General features: G+C 44.3%; 1 protein-coding gene across 19 annotated transcripts in view; it reads left to right on the forward strand.

The window, feature by feature from the left end:
• Nucleotides 1–23,934, forward strand: part of CLASP1 (cytoplasmic linker associated protein 1) — a 269,221-nt gene that overhangs the window by 19,395 nt on the left and 225,892 nt on the right. For all 19 annotated transcript variants that reach the window (XM_077755273.1, XM_077755291.1, XM_077755272.1 and 16 more), the window contains exon 2: nt 19,107–19,583. In XM_077755273.1, coding sequence (XP_077611399.1) covers nt 19,389–19,583 — 195 coding nt within the window. In that variant the 5' untranslated portion in view covers nt 19,107–19,388. The remainder of the gene's footprint in view (nt 1–19,106; nt 19,584–23,934) is intronic.

Consider the following 23,934-nt stretch of genomic DNA (forward strand, 5'->3'; position numbering starts at 1 on the left):
TAAAAATGAAATCTTAAAAAAAACCAAAAACACGTGTAAGTTTTGCATGAACAGCCACAATGTAACGACTTTGTGTACACATTTCATTGTACTTAACAAATTATTTCCTTACATGAATTCTTGGATTTGTACTTGTGGGATCAAAACATCTATTTAAAGGTTATTGATAGATGTTTCCAAATTGTCCTAGATAGTTAGAAGTTTATTCTCATCAGCGTATTAAATCTGTGTTTGATTATATCCAGTTACATTATCAAGTGATCTTTTTAAGTGGAGGATTACGTCTTTTGATATTTTAGAGAAAAGAATGTTGGTGATGGGAAGGAGTAAGTCATGTTGGAAAAATACAGAGGCAGTAACAACTCAGTTTGGAAACTGTGAGCATCTGTAGGTACGATTCAGTAATAGACCAACATGGTTAGTGCACAGATCTCTTTTTATGTTTTTCTTGTGGATTTCCCCCCTGAATCCATAGAATATGAATGTAGAAGTGTCATTTTAGTAATAGTAGTGTTCTAAGTGACCTGAGAGATGTGGAGAATTTTCCCTAGCTTTAGGCGTAAGCTTTGTAAAGTACAGATTTGAAGTCTGTGTTCTTGAACTATGGTTTCGGTGGGGTGGGGAAGAAGCAGTATATGAGACTTTTCAGTAGTCTTGCTTGGTTGAAGTTCCAAATTATCTTTCTTTGCCACTTCACTTTACTGCATTGAAAAGATATGAAGCTAATACCATCTGATTTGTCAATGAATAAATGAATCTCTAAAGCCCTCAGTTCAGTTCTCTATCTTCAGCCAGCACAAGACTCCTTATCATTGAAGGCCCTGGGACTATGTGAAATTTCCCAGTCGATCAGACTGTGTCTTCAGTATGAATCTTGCTGGAGCCAGGAATGGAAGCAAGGGAAATGATTTGGAGGGTGAGAGTAAGCCAAACGTGTTTTCATGCCAGTGCACAAGACAGAGCTTTGTTTGCCTTTGTATTTGTTTCATTGTTGCAGTCTTTCATTTTCCCCTGTTTACTAGGGAGTCCTCAGAAAAGTAGATAGTCTTCCAGGAAAGCACCTTGATATACTGTGTTAGAATAGATTGCTCACTTGTCTTTCTTTCCCCGGTGAACTTGGAGGTTGTTGAAGGTAGAGCCTGGCACATTGGCTGGCGTAAGAGATATTTAGTGAATTTAGAAACCTACCACCACGAGTCTGTCCACATTGTGTGGATCTCTTCACTTCTTTCTTCTTTACATTTTCGAATCATTATAGATTGACAAGAAGTTGAAAGAACAGTATAGAGAGTTTCTGTTTATCCTTTTCCTAGTTTCCCCCAGTGGTTACACACTACCCTTTTCTCTTTCTTTTTCGATCATGCCTTTGGCTCGCCATCAGCATCTGTGGGAAATACTAAACCCTTTGAACTAAAGATTGCTGATTACTCTCCTAGGGTTACTTGTGGGAATGCATATGGCTCTTCCTCTGTGTGTGTTCTTCATGGAGCACTTGCTTAGTACGTGGTGCTGTGCCTGTTTCTAGTTGCTTCTCTTGATTAAGGCTCTGTGCTCTTTGGTAACAGTAAGTCTATGGATATATCCTTTCTTTGTGGATCTTCTTCCTAAATTGTGTATATACGTACATGTCCAAAGTACGCAGAGACCTGTGTGTATTATAGTGAGAAGCAGGCGCTGTGAGTTGGTGGCAGTAGCTCTGAATTTGGAGTTAGAAGTCGAGATTCGAATCCTGATTCTGATTCATACTTGCTGGGTGACCCTGGAGGTTACTTTGCTTCTGACTCTGATTCCTCTTCTGTAAAGTAGTGTGAGAGTAACAGTCATACACAGAGGTGTTGTGGGTGGATAAAGAAAGTAGCATTTGTATAAACACTTGGAAAGTGCTGTGTCAAATGTGAAGTAGCCTTGCTTATTCTACATTGCTGAAATGAAAGCCACATTTCAAACTGCTACTGTATTCTTTATAGCCTGACTTTATGCAGTAACAGGAAACGGTCTCCCCACTTCTGTATCCCAAGCCTTCTTACACCTTCTGTCTTCACATTGAATAACCAGTACTTAATAGGGTTTTCTTTTTTCAACTGGGTGTAACCCAGCTCCCTTGAGAAATTCGGGATGGCCATGTCAGCTGTCATGCTATCAAGTGACATATCAAATGCTTGCCCCTCCTCTTACTCACCTACATCTGGGGATTTCATGTTTAGAAACCTCTTTAAAAAATCTCGCATGCAAATATCTTTTTGGCTTACCTTTCCCACAGGTTTTGCTCTTAGAAACTAACTCTTAATATGGTAATAGAACTGAGATTTTTATTTTTAAAGGGAGACCTGATTTTCTAAATATGTAAATATGGGATATGTAGCCAGAATAAAAAGTGGGGGATGCCATGACAAATTTAAGATTTAGGTAATGGAGAATTTTTTTCTTAAACCTGGTCTAGGTGCAGACGGATTCTTAAATCATTAAGGGGCAGACTTATATAGAATTCTGCACTCAGTAATACATTGTTCTCCAGTGCATGTGGAACATTCTCCGGGATAGATCATATGTTATGCCATAAAATGAGACTCAGTAAATTTAAAAGGATGAAATCATACAAAGTTTGTTCTCTGTCTGATCGCAGTAAAATGAAGTTAGATATCAGTAATAGAGAAACAAACTGGCAAATTCACAGATTTGTTGAAATTAAACAACACCCTCCTAAATCATCAGTAAGTAAAAGAAGAAATTACAAAGAAAATTACAACATATCCTGAGATGAGTGAAAATAAAAACACACCATACCCTGGTGGCTGTGGCTGCACAGTAGTGTGTGTGCACTTAATGCCACTGCACCGCACACTTAGAAGTGATAGAAATAGTAAGTCTTATGTCTCTCTTACCACAAATTAAAAAACCCCCAAAACTATCCCTCATTCATTGTTCAACAGTAAACGTTTACTGAGCACCTACTCCATGCCCAAAATAAAACAATGTACCATAGCCTAGGGAATACAGTGAAAACGGTGCTCAGAGGGAAATTTAAATGCTTTTATTACAAAAGAAGGATCTTTAATCAATGTCCAAGACTTACATCTTAAGAGACTAGTAAGAGAACATACTAAACCCAAAGTAAGCAGAAGGAAAAAAAGAAAAGACTAGTTTAGAAATAAATGAAATAGAGGGTGCCAGGGTGGTTCAGTCTGTTCAGTGTCTGACTTTGGATTTCGGCTCAGGTCATGATCTCACGGTGTGTAGGTTGGAGCCTTACATTGGGCTCTGCGCTCACAGTGGGAGCCTGCTTGGGTTTCTCTCTCTCTCTCTTTCTCTCAAAATAAATAAACATAAAAAATTAAATAAATGGAAAGATATGTTCATGGATCAGATTTACATAATCATGTTAAAGATGGCAGTATTTCCCAAATTGCTCTACATATTTGGTACTCTTACTTAAAATCCTAGCTGCCTGTTTTGTTGAAATTGACAGGCTGATGTTAAACCTCATATGGATGTACAAGGGACCCAGAATAGCCAAAACAATCTTGAAAAAGAACAAAGTTGGAAGACTATAAAGCTATAGTCATCACAACAGTCTGGTACTGATATAAGAATAAACATATACATCAGTGGAATAGAATTCCAGAAATAAAACCTTACATTTATAGTCGATTGATTTTTCAGTGAAGGTGTTAAGACAATTCAGTGGGGGGAAAGAATGGTATTTTCAACAAATGGTGCTTGGACAAGTGGATATTCACATGTGAAATAAAGAATTTGGACCCTTCACTTGTATGTATAAATGAATTCAGAATTATTCCTAGACCTAAATGTAAGATCTGAAACATAGATGTAAATCTTTATGACCTTGCATTATGCAGTAGTTCTTTTACATTTTATTGTGGTAAAATAGACAGGCAATGATTTCTTCGCTATGATATCTAAAATATAAGCAACAAAAAAAAAAACATAAAGTGGACTTCATCAAAATTGAGAACTTTATGTTTCAAATGACACCCATCAAGAAAGTGAAAGCATACGCCACAGAATGAGAGAAAACACTTGGAAATCGTGTATATGATAAAGGACCTTTATCCACGACTTATAAAAACTCTTATAGTCAGCAGAAAAAAAGACAAATAACCCAATTAAAAGATAAGCAAAAGATTTGATTAAGCATTTTTCCAAAGATGTCCTCATGGCCACGCCCATAATAAGAAGCTCAATACCCTTAGTCTTCAGGGAAATGCAAGGCAAAACCCAAGAGGAATGCTATTCCACACCCTCTAAGCTGACTAATAAATAGGCAGTAAGTGCTACTGAAGATGTAGGGAAGGTGGAACCCTCACACACCACTTGTGGTGGGGCCTCTGGGGGGCTCAGTTGCTTCGGCATCCAGGTCTTGGTTTTAGATCCGGTCATGATGCCACGGTTTGTGAGCTTGAGCCCTGCATCCGGGCTCTGCGCTGACAGCGGGGAGCCTGCTTGGGATTTTCTCTCCCTCTCTCTCAGCCCCTCCCCTACTCGTGCTCTCTCTCAAAATAAATATATTGCTCGTGGGAATGTAAAATCGTGTATTTAAGAAAATAGTTTGGCAGTTCTTCTAAGAGTTAAAACATAGTACCGTATCCGGTATTCTAGCTGACACTCCTGTTTGTGTATCAAAGAAAATTAAAAACCTGTCTGAACAAAACTTGTCCTGAAATATTAATAGTAGCATGATTTATAATAGCCAAAAAGTAGAAACGATTCAAATATATACTTGGTATAACACGGATGAGCCTTGAAAATAGTATGTTGAGTGAAAGAAGCCAGACACAAAAAGACACCTATTTTATGACTCCACTTACATGAAATGTCCAGCATAGGCAAATCCATTCAGTTAGAAAGTAGATTATAGGTTTTCGTGGGTTTAGGGAAGGGGTTTGGGGAGGGGGAGGGACTGCTAAGGATATATCGTTTTATTTTGAGATAGAAAAATGTTCTTGAATTAAATAGTGGTGATGGTCACACAACCTTGTGAATATAATAAAAACTGCTGAATTACACCCAGTTTAAGAGGGTGAACTTAATGGTATGTGAATTGTATCTTGGGAAAGCTGTTACTAAAAAGTCATGTAAGCAGCTTAGGTTTACGGATCTATTTTGCATTAGCATAGTAAACAGATGAAAAAAGAAATACTGTTTGACCAGGACTATGAAACTATAAATGAAGCTCTGTAACAAATACTACACAAGTCATGTGTTGCTAGGTTGAGTGGAAAGTTAGATCCCTTCTTTCTACATGAGCCAACCTATCAGTTGCACTCTGTCTGTAATGAAGCCCCTCACCCCAATAAGCTGGTTCTCTGCTGAGGTCTCTCGTCTTCATGTAAGATCCTTCTGTGGGAAGCTTCGATCTGTATTCTTCTCTCCCGTCTTGGGTAACTCCCTTGGTAAGGTAAACTTGGTCTGCTAATGCTGAGAGTCTTCTGGTGTATAGGTTAAGTTCTTTGCTTTGAGAGAAGTCAGCCGTGAATAGTGAGAGGTTTTCATGTAGTTTTTGTCTTATGGTTCTTGAATGAGTAAAATTGAATGCTGTTCTGCTTTTCTCATTTGAGACTTTTAAAATCTTTATCTCTTCTTCATTTTTCTTTCATTTTTTTTTTTATTTTAGAGGGAGAGAGAGAGAGAGTGAGCAGGGGAGAGGGGCAAAGGGAGAAAGAATCCTAAGCAGGCTCCATGCCTAGTTCAGAGCTTGATTTGGGGCTCCATCCCATGACCCATTGGGTCATGATCCAAGTTGAAACCAAGAGATACCCAACCAGTCGAGCCACCCAGGCACCCCAGTCTCTTCTTTTTCACAAATAGAAAAAGTAGAATTTTTTTTAATGTTTATTTTTGAGACCGAGAAAAAGAGAGAGAGAGAGAGAGAGAGAGAGAGAGAGAGTGCATGAGCTAGGGAGGGGCAGAGAGAGACAGAGAAACAGAATCCGAGCAGGCTCCATGTTCTGAGCTGTCAGCACAGAGTCTGAACTGGGACTTGAACCCATGAGCTATGAGATCATGACCTGAGCCAGAGTTGGATGCCCAACGGACTGAGCCACCCAAGCACCCCAAAAAGTAGGAATTTTTAAGAAGTAGGACAGAAGCTCTTATAAACCTATTATTATTTATTAATTTTATTAATGTTTTACATACTCTATCTTTTTCTATAATTCTTCCCACATTTAGGCTATACTGTACTATATATATGTGTAATTTAATACAATTTCACATTCTAATTTGTTTAGTTAATGAATGGTTTTATCACAGGTAATTCACATTGTTTTCCACCAAGTGGATTGAAGCTTTACAGTACTTAAAAAAAATTGTGGACAATTTTAAATACCTACAAAAGTGAAGAGAATAGTATAACAACCCTCATGTGGTTATCACTGAATTTCAGCAATTCTCAGTGCATATCTGTCTGGTTTCATTTTTGAGGAAGTTTTGAGGAGCAGAATAAAAATAGAAGCAGTTATTATTATTTTAAGCCTGCTGCAGGAAAAGCAGAAACAAGGCTATCTCCTATGTTTACAGTTCACAGAGAAAACAGTATTTAAAATCTCTGGAAGATTAGAGAAATTATTTCATTAAGATACTAGTGAAGGCAGGTGCTGACTGTTACGAATCACTTGGTGTTGGTGCAGTGCATGCTATTATTTTCTCACAGTATATGCACAGTAATGTGGAATTGCTGGGTTTTTGTGTTTTTTTTCTTTTCTTTTTTTTTGCACTTAGTTTTCTTCACCAGCATGCAGCTTTTCACCATGTATTTTGTGGAAATCATTGGTGCACCACTTGCATCTTCTTGTTTGAGACTTTCTTGTTGTGCACTTCATTGACAGTTAATGCATTATATTCCATAATATCGGGAGGGACATTTTCCTCCATTAGGAGGCAGTAGTTAGTGTCTGACGTTTCAACAGTACTTTTCTGTTTTGAATTATGAAAGTAACATATATTCATTATAGAAAATATCTCGAGGGATGCTTGGGTGGTCGCTCAGTCTACTAAGCGTTCATCTTCAACTCAGGTCATCATCTCGCGGTTCGTAGTTCGAGCCCTGCCTCAGGCTTGCTGCTGTCAACGCAGAGCCCGCTTTGGATCCTCTGTCCCCCTCTCTCTCTGCCCCTCCCCTGCTTGTGCTCTCTCTGTTAAAAATAAGCATTAAGAAAAAAAATATTTCGAGAATACAGAAAAGTGCACCGAAAAATCTATGATCACCAGAAATTAACCAATGTTAATGATTTTTTCCCCCCGTTCATATGGTCTGGCCTTTTAATGTAATGTGGTAAACCTTCTCCTTTTATTCACTTTTGGGCATTTGCATTATATGTTATAACTGTTTTTTCCCTGACTTCACTCTATTTAATCATTGTTCAGCTCTCTCTCTTCTAAGACTAAGAAGTCTTTTTGGTGTTCAGATCATAGAGCTCTACGTAAGTGGAATTTTTAGTATCTGTTAACTGAGAAAAATTATCAAACTAAAAGAAAAAATTTATAATTAACTTTTTACATTCCTATCACCACCTGTGCGTATGTGAGTGGAGGGCTTACTCGGTCCCTGAACCTCATTTGGTGTGTGTTCGGAGGGGTTCTCAGACATTCTTGTAACAAGCGTACATGCTCAGCTCAGGGTGGGTTAGTGTTCATAGGTTGGGAGCCAGTGCTCTGGCCTTTCCAGGTTGCTGGCTTTCCTCTGATGAGCCAGTCTCTTGAGTTTGTACTTTGCTTGTACGTATGTATTTGCAGAGTCATTTTACCTGGAATGTGTTTTCCGTTCTCCTCACCCACCCCCTTACTCCCACTCCTCAAGAAGAACATGAACTCAATTAATGATTGCCAGTGAGTTTTGATTTTCAGCTCAAACTTCAGTCACTTAACAGATGTTTCTCAAGTGACTTGTGTGTGACCTGGTTTCAGGCATTAGGCGAACATCATGAACAAGATGCCCACCTCTGCATGACTGGCAGCCCTGGGGGAGATGGACAGCAAATATACACAGACATNCTGTCAGCACAGAGTCTGAACTGGGACTTGAACCCATGAGCTATGAGATCATGACCTGAGCCAGAGTTGGATGCCCAACTGACTGAGCCACCCAAGCACCCCAAAAAGTAGGAATTTTTAAGAAGTAGGACAGAAGCTCTTATAAACCTATTATTATTTATTAATTTTATTAATGTTTTACATACTCTATCTTTTTCTATAATTCTTCCCACATTTAGGCTATACTGTACTATATATATGTGTAATTTAATACAATTTCACATTCTAATTTGTTTAGTTAATGAATGGTTTTATCACAGGTAATTCACATTGTTTTCCACCAAGTGGATTGAAGCTTTACAGTACTTAAAAAAAATTGTGGACAATTTTAAATACCTACAAAAGTGAAGAGAATAGTATAACAACCCTCATGTGGTTATCACTGAATTTCAGCAATTCTCAGTGCATATCTGTCTGGTTTCATTTTTGAGGAAGTTTTGAGGAGCAGAATAAAAATAGAAGCAGTTATTATTATTTTAAGCCTGCTGCAGGAAAAGCAGAAACAAGGCTATCTCCTATGTTTACAGTTCACAGAGAAAACAGTATTTAAAATCTCTGGAAGATTAGAGAAATTATTTCATTAAGATACTAGTGAAGGCAGGTGCTGACTGTTACGAATCACTTGGTGTTGGTGCAGTGCATGCTATTATTTTCTCACAGTATATGCACAGTAATGTGGAATTGCTGGGTTTTTGTGTTTTTTTTCTTTTCTTTTTTTTTGCACTTAGTTTTCTTCACCAGCATGCAGCTTTTCACCATGTATTTTGTGGAAATCATTGGTGCACCACTTGCATCTTCTTGTTTGAGACTTTCTTGTTGTGCACTTCATTGACAGTTAATGCATTATATTCCATAATATCGGGAGGGACATTTTCCTCCATTAGGAGGCAGTAGTTAGTGTCTGACGTTTCAACAGTACTTTTCTGTTTTGAATTATGAAAGTAACATATATTCATTATAGAAAATATCTCGAGGGATGCTTGGGTGGTCGCTCAGTCTACTAAGCGTTCATCTTCAACTCAGGTCATCATCTCGCGGTTCGTAGTTCGAGCCCTGCCTCAGGCTTGCTGCTGTCAACGCAGAGCCCGCTTTGGATCCTCTGTCCCCCTCTCTCTCTGCCCCTCCCCTGCTTGTGCTCTCTCTGTTAAAAATAAGCATTAAGAAAAAAAATATTTCGAGAATACAGAAAAGTGCACCGAAAAATCTATGATCACCAGAAATTAACCAATGTTAATGATTTTTTCCCCCCGTTCATATGGTCTGGCCTTTTAATGTAATGTGGTAAACCTTCTCCTTTTATTCACTTTTGGGCATTTGCATTATATGTTATAACTGTTTTTTCCCTGACTTCACTCTATTTAATCATTGTTCAGCTCTCTCTCTTCTAAGACTAAGAAGTCTTTTTGGTGTTCAGATCATAGAGCTCTACGTAAGTGGAATTTTTAGTATCTGTTAACTGAGAAAAATTATCAAACTAAAAGAAAAAATTTATAATTAACTTTTTACATTCCTATCACCACCTGTGCGTATGTGAGTGGAGGGCTTACTCGGTCCCTGAACCTCATTTGGTGTGTGTTCGGAGGGGTTCTCAGACATTCTTGTAACAAGCGTACATGCTCAGCTCAGGGTGGGTTAGTGTTCATAGGTTGGGAGCCAGTGCTCTGGCCTTTCCAGGTTGCTGGCTTTCCTCTGATGAGCCAGTCTCTTGAGTTTGTACTTTGCTTGTACGTATGTATTTGCAGAGTCATTTTACCTGGAATGTGTTTTCCGTTCTCCTCACCCACCCCCTTACTCCCACTCCTCAAGAAGAACATGAACTCAATTAATGATTGCCAGTGAGTTTTGATTTTCAGCTCAAACTTCAGTCACTTAACAGATGTTTCTCAAGTGACTTGTGTGTGACCTGGTTTCAGGCATTAGGCGAACATCATGAACAAGATGCCCACCTCTGCATGACTGGCAGCCCTGGGGGAGATGGACAGCAAATATACACAGACATGTAGTAGGGTTACAACCTGTCCCAAGTGATCTGAATGGGATGGGGGCCGAGGGGCTTCCTGTGAGTGGTCTTCGAAGGGCTTGTTGAACAGGGAATTTTAAGCCAAAGCCCTGATGCCTGGCGCCAGACCACTGCAGGCACGCAGAGAGGGTTTAAGGCAGGAGGAGGAAGAGCAGGGGCCAGGTTGTACGGCTGGAGTTCAGAAATACTGGTCTGGAGGCACCAGTTTTAATTCCTGGGAATGGATGTTGGGTGTTCTGGAGCGAGCAGGGTTAGAACAGGAGCGGCACTGCTCTGAGCCCGTCGGCAGCTCAGGCAGCAGAGCAGCTGGTTAGAGAGGCTCGTGTCGGTGTGCCCAGGGAAGTGGCAGCGAGGCGTGCTCGTTTCTGTTCACGCCAGTGGGACGTTTTCCACAAGGGATGGAGGGGCCAGACGGGGAATGCTGCAGAGAGAGGGAGTTAGAGAGTCTAGGGAGAGTGTTGCTTGGATTTGCCGGTGTGGAGGATAGACGTGGAGGTTATCCGTGACCCTGACACCAGCAGCTCCGGGGGTGGGGCAGTGGCCAGTGAAGACGGATCAGAGGGGCCTCAGGGAGAACAGGAGGCACGTCAGTGTGGCTGGTAGATGAGGCCATCCCTAGGAATGAGCATGTGTAGGCTGCAGGGCGGGGTACATGGGCACTGGGGGAGAAGATGGGCTGTGGTTTTGCAGAGAAGGGGGGCAGCTTGCTAGAGAACATGAATTGGGGTGCTGGTTTGGAATACTTTGTGATGTTTGAGATTTTCCACCGATGGAACGTGTGTGCTCCCTTCGGTGCGGTGGACCGTTTGCCGCAGGTGTGAGAAGGCTGCTGATTGGGCGTGTCTTGTTCTTCCTGGGTGCATGCAGCTGTCACTGAAGGACAGAAAGGTGAGGGTCGTTTTAAGCTCTTAACATCCCTGCGGAATTGACTCTAGACTGAAAGGAAGGTCAGATGGGGAAGGCGTTTTATGGAGTTGAGGCTGGAGCCATGGGCTTGAACATGAGAGCTGGAAGGATGGGGGGCTGTGGTTGGAAAGAGGGGCTGCAGAACACGCCAGGGTGGCTGAGAGTCAAGGAGGGGGTGCTCACCCCTGAGAGCAGACCCCTGGAAGGGTAGCGGTCTGAGGTGGCGGAAGAGAGAGGCCATTGAAGGATGTTGAGGCAGGAAGGAGGGAGACAGTGACTGCAGGCCGACCAGTGAAGAGCGGGGACTGTCAGCCCGGGGTGAGCTGCCCTGCCCCCCACCCCCCCAAACTTCTTACCCGTATTTCCTCAGTCGGCACCCTGTGTCCTTCGCCACCACGGGCAGCGCCTTCCACCACACCTGCTGCCTCCTCCTGCTGGCCCCTGGTGGTTGTGTGCATTTCTGTCTCTTCCTTCTCTGGGGCGGCAGGCTCCTCTAGGGCCTCGACTGAGCCTCACGTCCCCTGCCTTCCCAGCATCGGCATAGCGCCCCACGGCTCACTCAGAGGCCCAGACTTGGGGTTCACTGCGTGAGTGGCTGTGTGGGCTCAGAAACGCGGTGCAGCTGCGGGGGGAAGAGAGGAGAAGCAGAAGGCGCAGGCTGGGTGAGAACAGAGATTACTGCTGGCAGGGCAAGGCGCAGCTTTGTAAAAATCATCATGCAGAGAAGTTTGTCTTCTTGATGGAAACACACTGCCTTTGACTTCATGTGAATAAAATTCTGCTAATTTCTGGCTTCCGGAGTTGGCTTCTTAAGTGTTATGGCTGCTTTCTACATATTTTCCAGGGAGATTTTCCATGTGGTTATTTATTTTGTTGTGCTGCTAGTTTAAATTGTCCTTCTTGATACCATGATGAGGACTATTATTTTATTAAAGCTTCCTAAGTACTTGCTCGTGATTTGATTTCTTGTTTCCTAATCCTCTACTTTTTATACTCCACCTGCTATAGCTATTTAACATTTTCATGTTTCCACTATTAAATGCCTGTACTTTGGATTTTCAGTGCGGTAGTAGACTGTTGTAGTGTAGTGTTAAGAATACAGACCTAAATGGGGCACCTTGGGGGGCTCAGTGGGGCAAGTGTCTGACTCTTGATTTCAGCTCAAGTCATGATCTCCCGGTTTGTGAGTTCTAGCCCCGTGTCCAGCTCTGTGCTGACAGTGCAGAGCCTGCTTGGGATTCTCTCTCCCTCTCTCTCTGCCCCTCCCCTGCTCAGGCTCTCTCTTTCTCTCTTTTTCTCAAAAAANGTAGCGGTCTGAGGTGGCGGAAGAGAGAGGCCATTGAAGGATGTTGAGGCAGGAAGGAGGGAGACAGTGACTGCAGGCCGACCAGTGAAGAGCGGGGACTGTCAGCCCGGGGTGAGCTGCCCTGCCCCCCACCCCCCCAAACTTCTTACCCGTATTTCCTCAGTCGGCACCCTGTGTCCTTCGCCACCACGGGCAGCGCCTTCCACCACACCTGCTGCCTCCTCCTGCTGGCCCCTGGTGGTTGTGTGCATTTCTGTCTCTTCCTTCTCTGGGGCGGCAGGCTCCTCTAGGGCCTCGACTGAGCCTCACGTCCCCTGCCTTCCCAGCATCGGCATAGCGCCCCACGGCTCACTCAGAGGCCCAGACTTGGGGTTCACTGCGTGAGTGGCTGTGTGGGCTCAGAAACGCGGTGCAGCTGCGGGGGGAAGAGAGGAGAAGCAGAAGGCGCAGGCTGGGTGAGAACAGAGATTACTGCTGGCAGGGCAAGGCGCAGCTTTGTAAAAATCATCATGCAGAGAAGTTTGTCTTCTTGATGGAAACACACTGCCTTTGACTTCATGTGAATAAAATTCTGCTAATTTCTGGCTTCCGGAGTTGGCTTCTTAAGTGTTATGGCTGCTTTCTACATATTTTCCAGGGAGATTTTCCATGTGGTTATTTATTTTGTTGTGCTGCTAGTTTAAATTGTCCTTCTTGATACCATGATGAGGACTATTATTTTATTAAAGCTTCCTAAGTACTTGCTCGTGATTTGATTTCTTGTTTCCTAATCCTCTACTTTTTATACTCCACCTGCTATAGCTATTTAACATTTTCATGTTTCCACTATTAAATGCCTGTACTTTGGATTTTCAGTGCGGTAGTAGACTGTTGTAGTGTAGTGTTAAGAATACAGACCTAAATGGGGCACCTTGGGGGGCTCAGTGGGGCAAGTGTCTGACTCTTGATTTCAGCTCAAGTCATGATCTCCCGGTTTGTGAGTTCTAGCCCCGTGTCCAGCTCTGTGCTGACAGTGCAGAGCCTGCTTGGGATTCTCTCTCCCTCTCTCTCTGCCCCTCCCCTGCTCAGGCTCTCTCTTTCTCTCTTTTTCTCAAAAAAAAAAAAAAAGTAAAAAAAAAAGAAGAATACAAACCTTAAGGCTAGGCAGCTCTGGTTTTCATTTACTGCCTGACATTATTAGCTTTTCGGGTTTTTTGTTTTGTTTTGTTTTGTTTTGTTTTTTACCGAATCCTTCTGAGCTTTCATTTCTTTATCTTTGAAAAGGTAGTAATGATGCCTACTTACCTCACAGGGATTTTACTGTCTGCCTCAGCACCCTTCTTCCCTCACCTGTTCACTAGTATCTCCCGCCCTCATTTGCTTATGTTTTTCTCCCTGTTAAGTATTTTTTTTTTAAGTTTATTTATTTTCAGAGAGAGAGGGAGAGGGAGAGAGGGCAAGTGTGCGAGTGCTAGCGCATGTGAGCAGGGCTCAACCCCACAAACTGTGAGATCATGACTTGAGCCAAAATTGAGAGTTGGGACACTTAACCGACTGAGCCACCTAGGTGCTGCTCCCATGTATGTTTTTTTTTTTTTTTAATGTTTTTTAAATTTATTTCTGAGAGAGATGGAGGTAGAGTGAGCAGGGGAGGGTCAGAGAGAGAGGGAGACAGAATCTGAAGCAGGCTTCAGGCTCGAGCTAGCTGTCAGCACAGAGCTCAAAGCGGGGCTTGAACCCATGAACCGTGAGGTCATGACCTGAGCTGAAGTCGGACGCTTAGCTGACTGAGCCACCCAGGCACCCCAAGGTTTTTTTTTTTTTTTTTTAAATGTTTATTTTGACAGAGAGAGGCAGAGAGTGCGAGTAGGGGTGGGGCAGAGAGAGAGCATCCCATGCAGGCTCTGTGCTGTCAGTGTGTGGAGCCTTGACTCGGGGCTCTACCCCACAAACTGGGAGATCATGACCTGAGCTGAAATCAAGAGTTGGACACTGAACCGTCTGGGCCCACCAGGCGCCTTCTCCTATTAAGTGCACCATTTGTCTATGTGCACCGAGTTACTGAAAGGGCATATGTTTTAACTTGGTCATTCCAGGCCTTCTTGATTCATCCCTTCTCGAATTCATTCTGCAAATATCCATTGAATACATCCGGGTTAGTTAGACTGGAGAACATGGCCAGAATATTTTGTAGCTCCTCCTGTTGACTTGTAGAACGCATTTCCTCACACTTAATCTAGGCTGGCCCGGTGACTGGCTTTGACCAGTAGGATGTAGCAGAAGCCACTTACAGGTTCCGGATTTGAGGCCTTGAGAGGCCTGGCAGCGCTCCCTGTTGTTGCCTCGGGGTGCGCCAGCCACTCTGCAGCGAGGTGCAGGCTCTGTTCCGGAATGGTTACAGGTCGGACGTGGCGGGAGGCCCGGCCAGCAGCTAGCGGCACTATCTCAGTCATGTGAGTGGTGCTCCTGTGGACTTGCGCCCAAGGGGTGCTGGCAGGTGGTAACAGTGGCCTGGGTGCTCCCCGGTGACGTTAGTAGAAGAGCCTTCTCGGTGGGCCCAGCTAACCTACAGCCTCATGAGAAGTTTTCACTTGTTTTGAGCCACTGGGTAAAAATGGTCGTGCTGGTGACGCCTCTCACGGAGAAGTCCACAGAGCAGACCTTTGCACTGGTTCGGTTCTCCAGCATCCCTGCCCACCAGTCCTCCGTTGTGAATACGTTAATACACTTCTGTAGTGGGGTACAGGGTATACTGCTATAGAGCGGTATGATGACTAAGGGGATAGAGACAAGTTATTTTTTTAAGGTTATTTATTTATTTAGAGAGAGAGAGAACAGAAGTGGAGGAGAGGCAGAGAAGGAGAGAAAGAAAGAGAGAGACAGAGAATCTCAAGCAGGCTCTGCACTGCTAGCAATGAGCCTGATGTGGCACTTGAACCCTTAAGGCAAAGTCAAGAGCCAGACGTTTAACCCACTGAGCCTTCCAGGCAGTGCATAGACATAGGGGCCAATTTTAAAAAATTTCCTGTGCAAACCCTTTCCATTTTTAATTTTATTTAATGAATGAAGAGCCAACGTTCTTCCCAGTGTCACTCAGGAAGTGACAGAGTCAAGCCTAGAGGCTGCAGTTCTTAACTGTTGCTCTTTTCATGACCTCAGGCTGTCTAATTGTGTGTTTCTTCATTCTTGTTGAAGCTAGTGTTTTTTAACTTCTTCCTGTTGGGCCGTGGCAGAGTTGGGCTCTGAGTTGGGCTATTGTTCTGGTAAACGTGGCTCTGTTAATGTCTACTTCCGTGGGTAGTGTAAAGGAGAATGGCTATAGGGCCATTGTCTTCACCTCTTATTGTTTTCCCCCACAGGTATAGACTAAGATGATGTGATAGGAAAAGGTTGAGATGTTTATACCATAGTGGGGGCAGAGAAGTGTGATGTTGGGGAACGGAAGAGCCCTTTGCATGGTGAGGAGGAGTTGGAACGTTTTTTTCAGAAACACCTGGAATGTGTCCCTTTTTCCAGGGACTGATACAATAAGATCTATGGGCTCCATGGCTTCCGTGGTACATCCTGAGTAATTTTTTAAAAAATGTTTAATTGAAGTATAGTAGACATCCCGTGCTACACTGGTTTCAGGTGAATAGCATAGTGACTGCAGAAGTACATTGTGCTTGCGCTCATCGCAAGTGTAGCTACTACCATCTTGTCTCCACACAGCGTTGCCCATTGTATTCCCTGTGCTGTCGCTTTCATCCCTGTGACGTACTCATTCCGGCCTTCTGAGTAATCTCTAATATTAGCACTGCTGTCAGGTCGCCCCTCTGGGTGACACCACTCTTAAATGATGAGTTCAGAACCGATGACCGATTATGAACAGACGCTGTGCTGTGCTGGTCCGCAAGCTCGTGCTGGGCAAGGGCTGAGTCGTACTTACTACGTCCCGGTGCCTTCCAGTCGTGCCTTACACATAACAGACCTGGGTTTTCTCTGGTCTCGCTGTAGGTGACCTCTGGGACTGCAGGTTCTGGGTGAACTTGTTGTGCTCTTCCCTGGTAGAGCGTCTGGACTGGATGCCAGTGGAAGGAAGGGATGCTTTACCTCCACCTCCTCCCCCTGTTTGTTTATACTCTTATTTTCTGCATCTTTTAATATAATGTGCTTTTTTTTTAAAGAATGTTTTTATATAGTTCTGTTGCTATATGAAGTTTTGCTAGTGTTTTTGTTGGTTTAGAAAATTCCTGAGGGGTACAGGGAGAAAGGCACATATTTATTTACCTGCATCACTAAAAATATCTCTGCAAAGATACACAGGAAACAAGTGACATTATTCTCTGTTAGGCAGGGAAACTGGGTGGCTGGGGGGCAGGAGTGCGGGGAGATTTTATACTTCTGTACCTTGTGAATTTCGGACTATGTGATTGGTATTCCCTGAACGCTTCTGAAACCAGAGATGGAGAAGATGCTCAAGAGTGTAGGGGCAGGGTACCCCAAAAATCCAGTTTAGTAAAAATAAATATGAGAGGGTATCATCAGTTACTTTTTTTTTTTTAATTAAAGAGAAGAAGAGTAGAGAAGACCCAATCTGCTTAACGCCTGGAGACTTACAGTGTCTTTCATTCTGTGGGTTTTGTACATAGGAGTTGGTGACCTGCTTTTGACTATCTTAAGTGTTTCTTGCTTAATTTCCTTCAAGAAGCATATACTTTTATTTCTTAGAAATCCTATACAATTCTTATGGAGGGGGGCTTTTTATATAATACATATTTTAAAAAGTACAGCAGACAGACTGCAAGGAGCGGGGTCATCCCCCGCCCCGGCAATGGAGACTTAGCTGTTGTGCCTGGTGCGTCAGAGCTGAGCACCAAGTCTGACCTCCTTTCCCTGAGTGAGAACAGAACCAGGCCACACTTTTCATCACAAAGGTTTGAAGGTGGGGAGAGGACACTAAAGTGGCCTTGTGGCCTTAGAAATGGCCTTACCTTTACTTTTCCCAGACGGACTCACTCCCAGGTCTGGCACCTGTGCTGGCTGTTGGCCAGAGTGCATCGGTTCTCTTCCACGTGGCCTCGCCTTCCAGGATCTTCCCCCCAGCGTGGCGGCCCTGGGCAGCATTCTCAGTGCAGGCGGCAGCGCTTGCCTGGCACGTCTCCACTTCCTTTTGTGGTGGCTGCTTTCCCACTGGCCCAAGCCAGTCATAGGGCCAACCCCAGAATCACTGTGGGAGAGGGCTTAGCGCCCCCCACCCCCCGCCCCCTTGATGGGGAGGAGAAGCAAAGAATCTGGCCATTTTTGATCCACCACATGCCAAGCCTTGTTTGATTTGCTTCTTGATTTGGGCTGAGAAAGAAAAGGTTCTGTTAGTTTCTCCAGTTTTCCTGTGTCACTGATGCCTTCTTTATAAAACCCAACATAGGAGCTGATTGAGGAACTGCGGTTATTTTGTTTGGATTAAACATTGGAATGAAGGGGAATAGCTGCTTTTATGTATGTGAAGACCCTTATGAATGAGGGACCAGCTCCACGGTATGGATGGGATGGGAAGCAGCTGTCTCCTCCGCCACGTGCGACAGTCTTCTCGAGGGCCATCCCTTCCTCCAGCCCCCCGCATGTAGAAGACGGGTAATCAGTTGTGTGTAGGGGCTTTAAAGGAGGGACTCCCTCATTGACCGACTCGACTTAAATGATTGCTGCCCGTGTCAGAAGTGTCTGATTCTAGAACTCGGAAAGCACAGTGTGGTTTTATACCCAGGGGAGGGATGGATGAGGTGATGTTAGGGAAAGAATCGCTGTGCTCTGACTGGAAGAACTACCCTGTGTGGAATTTTAATTTTACTTGATTTATAAGCCCATACTTGCCTGCTAAGACCCCTGAGAGTGGGGACTTCCTGCGGGTGTGAGGAACAGTTAGTTCTGTTCCCTGCAGTGTCAGGGATGTGCTGCGTCTGGAAGACAGCTTTTCTGTGGGGCTACTTAGGTTAGGAGGCAAGGAATTGAGAGCACAGATTGCAGTAAGGAATACACGTGTCTACTTGCTGCAGCAGCTGTCCATGAACTGCTCTGCTTGTTCAGTTTGGAAAACAGTGTTAATGTCATTTTTCTTGTAGCACGTGCTCTGCCCTTCCCCGCACATGGTTTTGAGGTCTCCTGATCTTATAACAAACACCCAGGTCCAAACATGCTGTCGTCAGCTGAGGGTACCGTTCCTAAGTGATCAGAACCGGGAGCCTGCTCCCTCTTCTCCCCTCCCCGTCCTCCAGCCCCCGTCACTCCCCTTTCTTTGTTGGAGGGAGGAGGACGAGGCAAGGGCGACTGCTCGGCCTGCTGCAATGCTGCTGAGCACCAGGTCTGATGGAGGTGCTGTCTTTGGTCCCCGTTACCAGGCCAGCCACTCTGGTCAGTGGTCTTCCTGTGGAGCCCACCCCATTTCCAGCACTGGGGTTTTTAGAAAGCGCAGAGTAAGGCGGTAAGTAAGCTATAGTACCTATAGTGCTTCCCACGCTGAACGGTGTTAAATTTTTGGTGGGAAGCAAACTTTAAGCCACGGATAAATATGCCTGCTGCAGCAGAAGACTGCTTTCCCGACTGGCGCATTTACAAGCTGGAAAATTGGGGGAAAACGTCAGGCTACCAACTGTGTAGCTCATTGGCTCTTTGCTTTGGGCTTCCATGTTCTTCCTGATAAAAATAATAATTATGTTATTCTGATATGGTTGCCAAGCGTTCCTGCTTCTCACTCCACTTGTGATTATAAATGATTCTGCAGCGCGAATTGCTTTGTCTTTGGTTTAATGTTTCATAACATTTGAATGTTACATTATCTGTGCTGATCTGTCACTCTCTTTCGCTTTTCAGAATGGACTGCTGAATTATGAAGAATTTCAGACCCAAGAGTAGAACCTCACTCCGCCACTCACTCCTTTATCTCCTACTAGTTATTTAAATTGGACTTTTAATATCCCACCAGCTGCTCGTCAGACACACATGGTGCATTGTTGCCATTCCCCGGATTGCATCTTTGAAACACAGGCGCTTAGTAACCTTTGGCGAACAAAGAGGCAGCCTCCCGGGTGCGTTTACTGGGAGGCTAAGTGGACTGCCCTCTAGCTTCTGCTGCATCTGGATTTGAACTCCGCCATGGAGCCTCGCATGGAGTCCTGCCTGGCACAGGTGTTGCAGAAGGATGTGGGGAAACGACTGCAGGTTGGCCAAGAACTTATAGACTATTTCTCAGACAAACAGAAGTCTGCCGACCTTGAACATGACCAGACCATGTTAGATAAGCTTGTGGATGGGCTTGCTACCTCTTGGGTGAACTCTAGCAATTACAAGGTAAGTTGTGCTTCCGAAGGTGCTCGTGTGGGCAGCTGGGCTGCCTTGGTGGGTCAGACTTGGTCCTTATGAACAATAATTCCTCTGGGAGTGATGTGCAGGATTCCTTGGCCTCCAGTAAGATGCTCTGGTTGTGGCTTTTGGACATTTCATTCTGAAGCAAGTAGAGTTTACTTTGATTCTTGTTGGAGACTGAAAAATCCTTATGCTTTAGCAGTTTGAGAGAAGGCCACATGAACACACAGAGAGAGGCTCTTGTGTTGGAAAGTTTACAAGCATTTGCAGCTTTGAAGTTAAAGTGAATGTCGTTTCTTGCAGTGAATGGGTCATGAGATGCTGGTGAGTGGCCCTTCATGAGTAGCAAATGTGTTCACTGGTTTTCCGTGGGGGATAGAATTGGCAATGGTATGTGGTGCATTTTACCTTCAGGTCACTGTTTGGAAGTTGGCCTAGGTTCCTGGCCAGAAATAGTATGGGTTGCCAAGGACTCTTCTGTGACCTGTATGTAATGGCCTGGAGGAGATCCTTCAGCTTCTAAAATCAAGGTGGGCGTGTGCCTTTGGTGGGTGGGTGGTGGGTGGCGGCAGGGGTCTGAAGACCCAAATGAGTTGTGAAGGTTGACTGTTTTACCCATTTGAGGACTGAGCGTGCATAAAGACTGGATTTAAAGCACTGAAGAGATGTTATTCTCCCTACCTGTCCCCTCCCCCTTCCTCTCTCTTTTAGTTTGACCCTTTGGGTCAAGATTGGGATGGAAGAGTGGGCCGTTGGCATGATGCCTAGTAAGTGCCATAAGCATTGCTAAAGGAGCTCGTAAGAAACAGAATCTCTTGTGCTTTTTTCATTGACCCAGTCTTCTGAGATTGGTTTGGACCTGGAGACTGGTGTTTACAGGATTTGTTTGATCAGCACAGACTCTTGTTTTCCAGGTGCATTAAACCTTGGTCTTCTCTAAGGATCAGTAGGCTTTATACTCATTAAGGGACCTAGGACCCTAATATTTTACTTGCAACTGCATATAAAACTTATCCTGTCCCTGACAGGTGAGCTTAACTTCTGTTTCATTCATCTCTTTATTCGTTTAGCTGAAGGTTACAAGTGCTTCTTATGCGCTCACCCTTGATGCTGGACGGTGGGAGGGTTATGGACAGGAGAGGTATAGAGGGTCTAGTCTAGAGTCACCTTGTCATGTTTGGATCACAGTTCCATTGCTTTGTGTGCACATTATGATGCTTTTGGGTGAGAGTAATTGAAGACTGACTCATTGGCTTAAAGCCACTCTAAGGAGATCGAGTAATTTTCTTTAAGCATTTAAGAGCCTGCAGTAGCTCAGGCAGCATCCAGGGAAGGAGAGTGTCTGCTTGTGTCTTTCTCAGAAGCTCCCCAGAAGATTCTTGTACATCAGATGGGGCAGAACAGCTTTACCTGCCTACCCCAGCACCACTGGAAAGTGGATGGGTGTCCATGGTGGCTTTCTCCCATCCTGCTTGACCCCCTGATCTTCATTCAGAGTGCAGCCTCCTTGGAGCGAAGCATGTGGCCATGTCAAGTACGGGGGATATCTGAGCACTGTCAGATTCTTGCTTGACAAGTACTGGGTCCATGGTGAACAAGCACTCCCTGAGTGTCCAATTTTGTAAAGGCAGATAGTGAAACAAAGAGATCTCCAACCATACTGGACTGACTGTGTAATAGCAGACTTCTGGGCAGTGTGAGACTTCTGTTAATGTACATGAGGAAGTTAGGGATGGGACTGAGGTAACACAGGTATTAAATAAGTAGCCCATAGAGTCTGCTATACTGTGTGAGCTCTCTTCACCTCTCTGGGCTTCAGTTCCCTCATCCACGGTGTTGGGATAGCTGAGTTATTATAAGCACCAAATGAGAGTGTATAAAATTGCCACGCTCCTGTCCCGTAACAAGCACTCCCACATTAGCAGTCGGTGTCAAGACTGGATCCTGCCTTTAAGGAGCTCATAGCCTGGGGGGAGCGGGTCACTGATCAGCAAGCAAAGGGTTTTAGGGTACAGTATAATGGGAGCAGTAATAGAGACCCACAGAACCGGGCGGGAAGCCACAAGAACTGGTAACACTGCCGAGAGGAACCCAAGGTGTTTGAAGATTGGGTAGTTTTTTCAGAATAGCATCTTTAGGGCCACAAAGTGTGAAAGATAAAGACTTGACCCTTCGCCAAGGGTAATTTTTAAGGAAGACAGCTTGGTGGGAAGGAGAAGTCGGGAAGACGAGGCTTGCTACTGACTTGCATGTAATCATGGACAAATCGCTTTACCTGCCTGTGCCGTTCAGGTGTTTGACTAGATAATCCTTTGGGGGCCCCAAACTCTAATATCATGTATGACTTCATACCGATGGCTTTGTGGTCTGGGCCACGTCGTGTGGTTCTAATGTTATATAGTGCTTAGCACCCCCATTCTTTATAAACTGAGTGTTGTGACACTGCTCTTGCACACTTGGCACCCAGAGCCTGGGACACAGCAGGTGCTCAGGGAGTACTGGATCCATGCGTGAACTTAGCAGCTTAGACTGTTCCGCACGTTCTCCTGGTAGCTTTACCTAAGTCAGGAAACTTACCTTTTAGGCCCCTCTCCCCACCTTAAATTTATAGATCAGGATTTCTCAGAGCCTGACATGCATTTTTGGTTTTATTTGACACGTTTTATATATTATGGATTGAAAGGATTCACTTTATGTTAAAATCCTGCTGGTTGGCTTCTTGAAATTTTTTTTTAATAACTAAATTGACAGAAGGAGAAAAGGGAAACAAATTTATCGTTTCACAACCATAATACATGGGTATTGTTAGTACTTCAAATTTTTTTTAAATGGTTTTTCTTGAGAGAAATGGAGTGTGAGTGGGGGAGGGGCAGAGAGAGAGAGGAAGACACAGAATCCGAAGCAGGCTCCAGGCTCCAAGCTGTCAGCCCAGAGCCGGGCGCGGGGCTTGAACCCACAAAACGTGAGATCATGACCTGAGCTGAAGTCAGATGGCCAACTGACTGAGCCACCCAAGTGCCCCAGGTATTATTATTATTCCTTAACAGGATGTAGATGAATGTCAGCACAGTGTCTTATTTAAAAAAAATAGTTGGCTGGTGCTTGAATCATTTTACATTTGATTAATTCTTAAAGTGGTGAGCAAATTTGTATTTGGCATTAATTGCAGTTTAATAGGTGCTATTTATTGCTCAGTTACTATATGTTTGGGATGTTACGTGTCTTATTGATTCTTCGCAGCACCCCTGCAAGGTAGATGGCAGTACTCTGATGTTATACATGAGGTAACTGAGGTCACTCCCAGAATATTGAGGTAGTTTCCACCAGCGATTATGGAACTGGGGCTTCAGTGTATGTCTTCCTGATTTCCAACCTCTGCCCCCCTCTCATAAGAACACAGGCAGCAAATTTCCCTAAAGGCCATGTAGTAAATATTTAAGGCTCTGTGGGCCAAATGGTCTTCTCACAAATATGTAACTAGTTTGGGTCAATACAGTGTGAAAGCAGCCACAGGCAACATGCAAATGAGTGGGGTGGCCGTGTTCCAATAAAACTTGATTTACAGAAACTGAGGGAGGGCCAGTTTGGCCTATGGCCCGCAGGTTGCCAGCCCCCAAACTAAAACATCAAGCCCCTACTATGTGTACATCCTTTTTCTTTATGTGGGGGAGGGGGGATCCATTCATGATTCATCCAAGAGAAGAGAAAGGTCTGTGATTTGCACGAGTTTTCGAATACGGGAGCATTCTTACAGGTTTGTTTTTGCAGCACCTTCTCTGAATTTTGAGAAAACTTGCCCTTTTTAGCCTTCTCTCGCTCAGACTCCTATTATGATCAGTTTGCATTCTGTTAGCCTATCAACCACTGACCAGTTTTTGTCAGTTGGCTTTGGACTTTCTTTGGTGATTAAAGTCATCCCGGGGATTGAGGAATGGCTGATTGGAATAAGGCCCTCCTATGTCCAAACCTCCAGAGGGCTACCTTGTGGGATGCTGCTCCACCTGGAAGCATTTAGTAAGTGTTCTCTGGTGTCGCAGTGCCTGTGGGAGACGCAGAAGGACAGGGGAGACTCTTACTTCTTTTCCAGATCACTCAGACATTATAAATAAATCCCCAGGTGTTGAATATGGCTGCCCTCCTTGACCTCGTCTCTTCCTTTCTCGTAAAACTTGACGAACGAGGGAGATGGTGGAGTGGATTTTTGCCTGACCCTCCAGCCACTGCTGTGTTTTCCTTCCCCTTCTCTCCTCTGTAGGTGAGAAGTGGTGGAAAGGAAGAGTGACCTGACCTGGAGAGGCTGTCCAGGCGCAGGGCCGCTGGAGGGAACTGAGGGAGC

Source organism: Crocuta crocuta, unplaced genomic scaffold (assembly GCF_008692635.1).
Source record: "Crocuta crocuta isolate KB4526 unplaced genomic scaffold, BGI_CrCroc_1.0 scaffold548, whole genome shotgun sequence".
Classification (NCBI taxonomy): domain Eukaryota; kingdom Metazoa; phylum Chordata; class Mammalia; order Carnivora; family Hyaenidae; genus Crocuta; species Crocuta crocuta.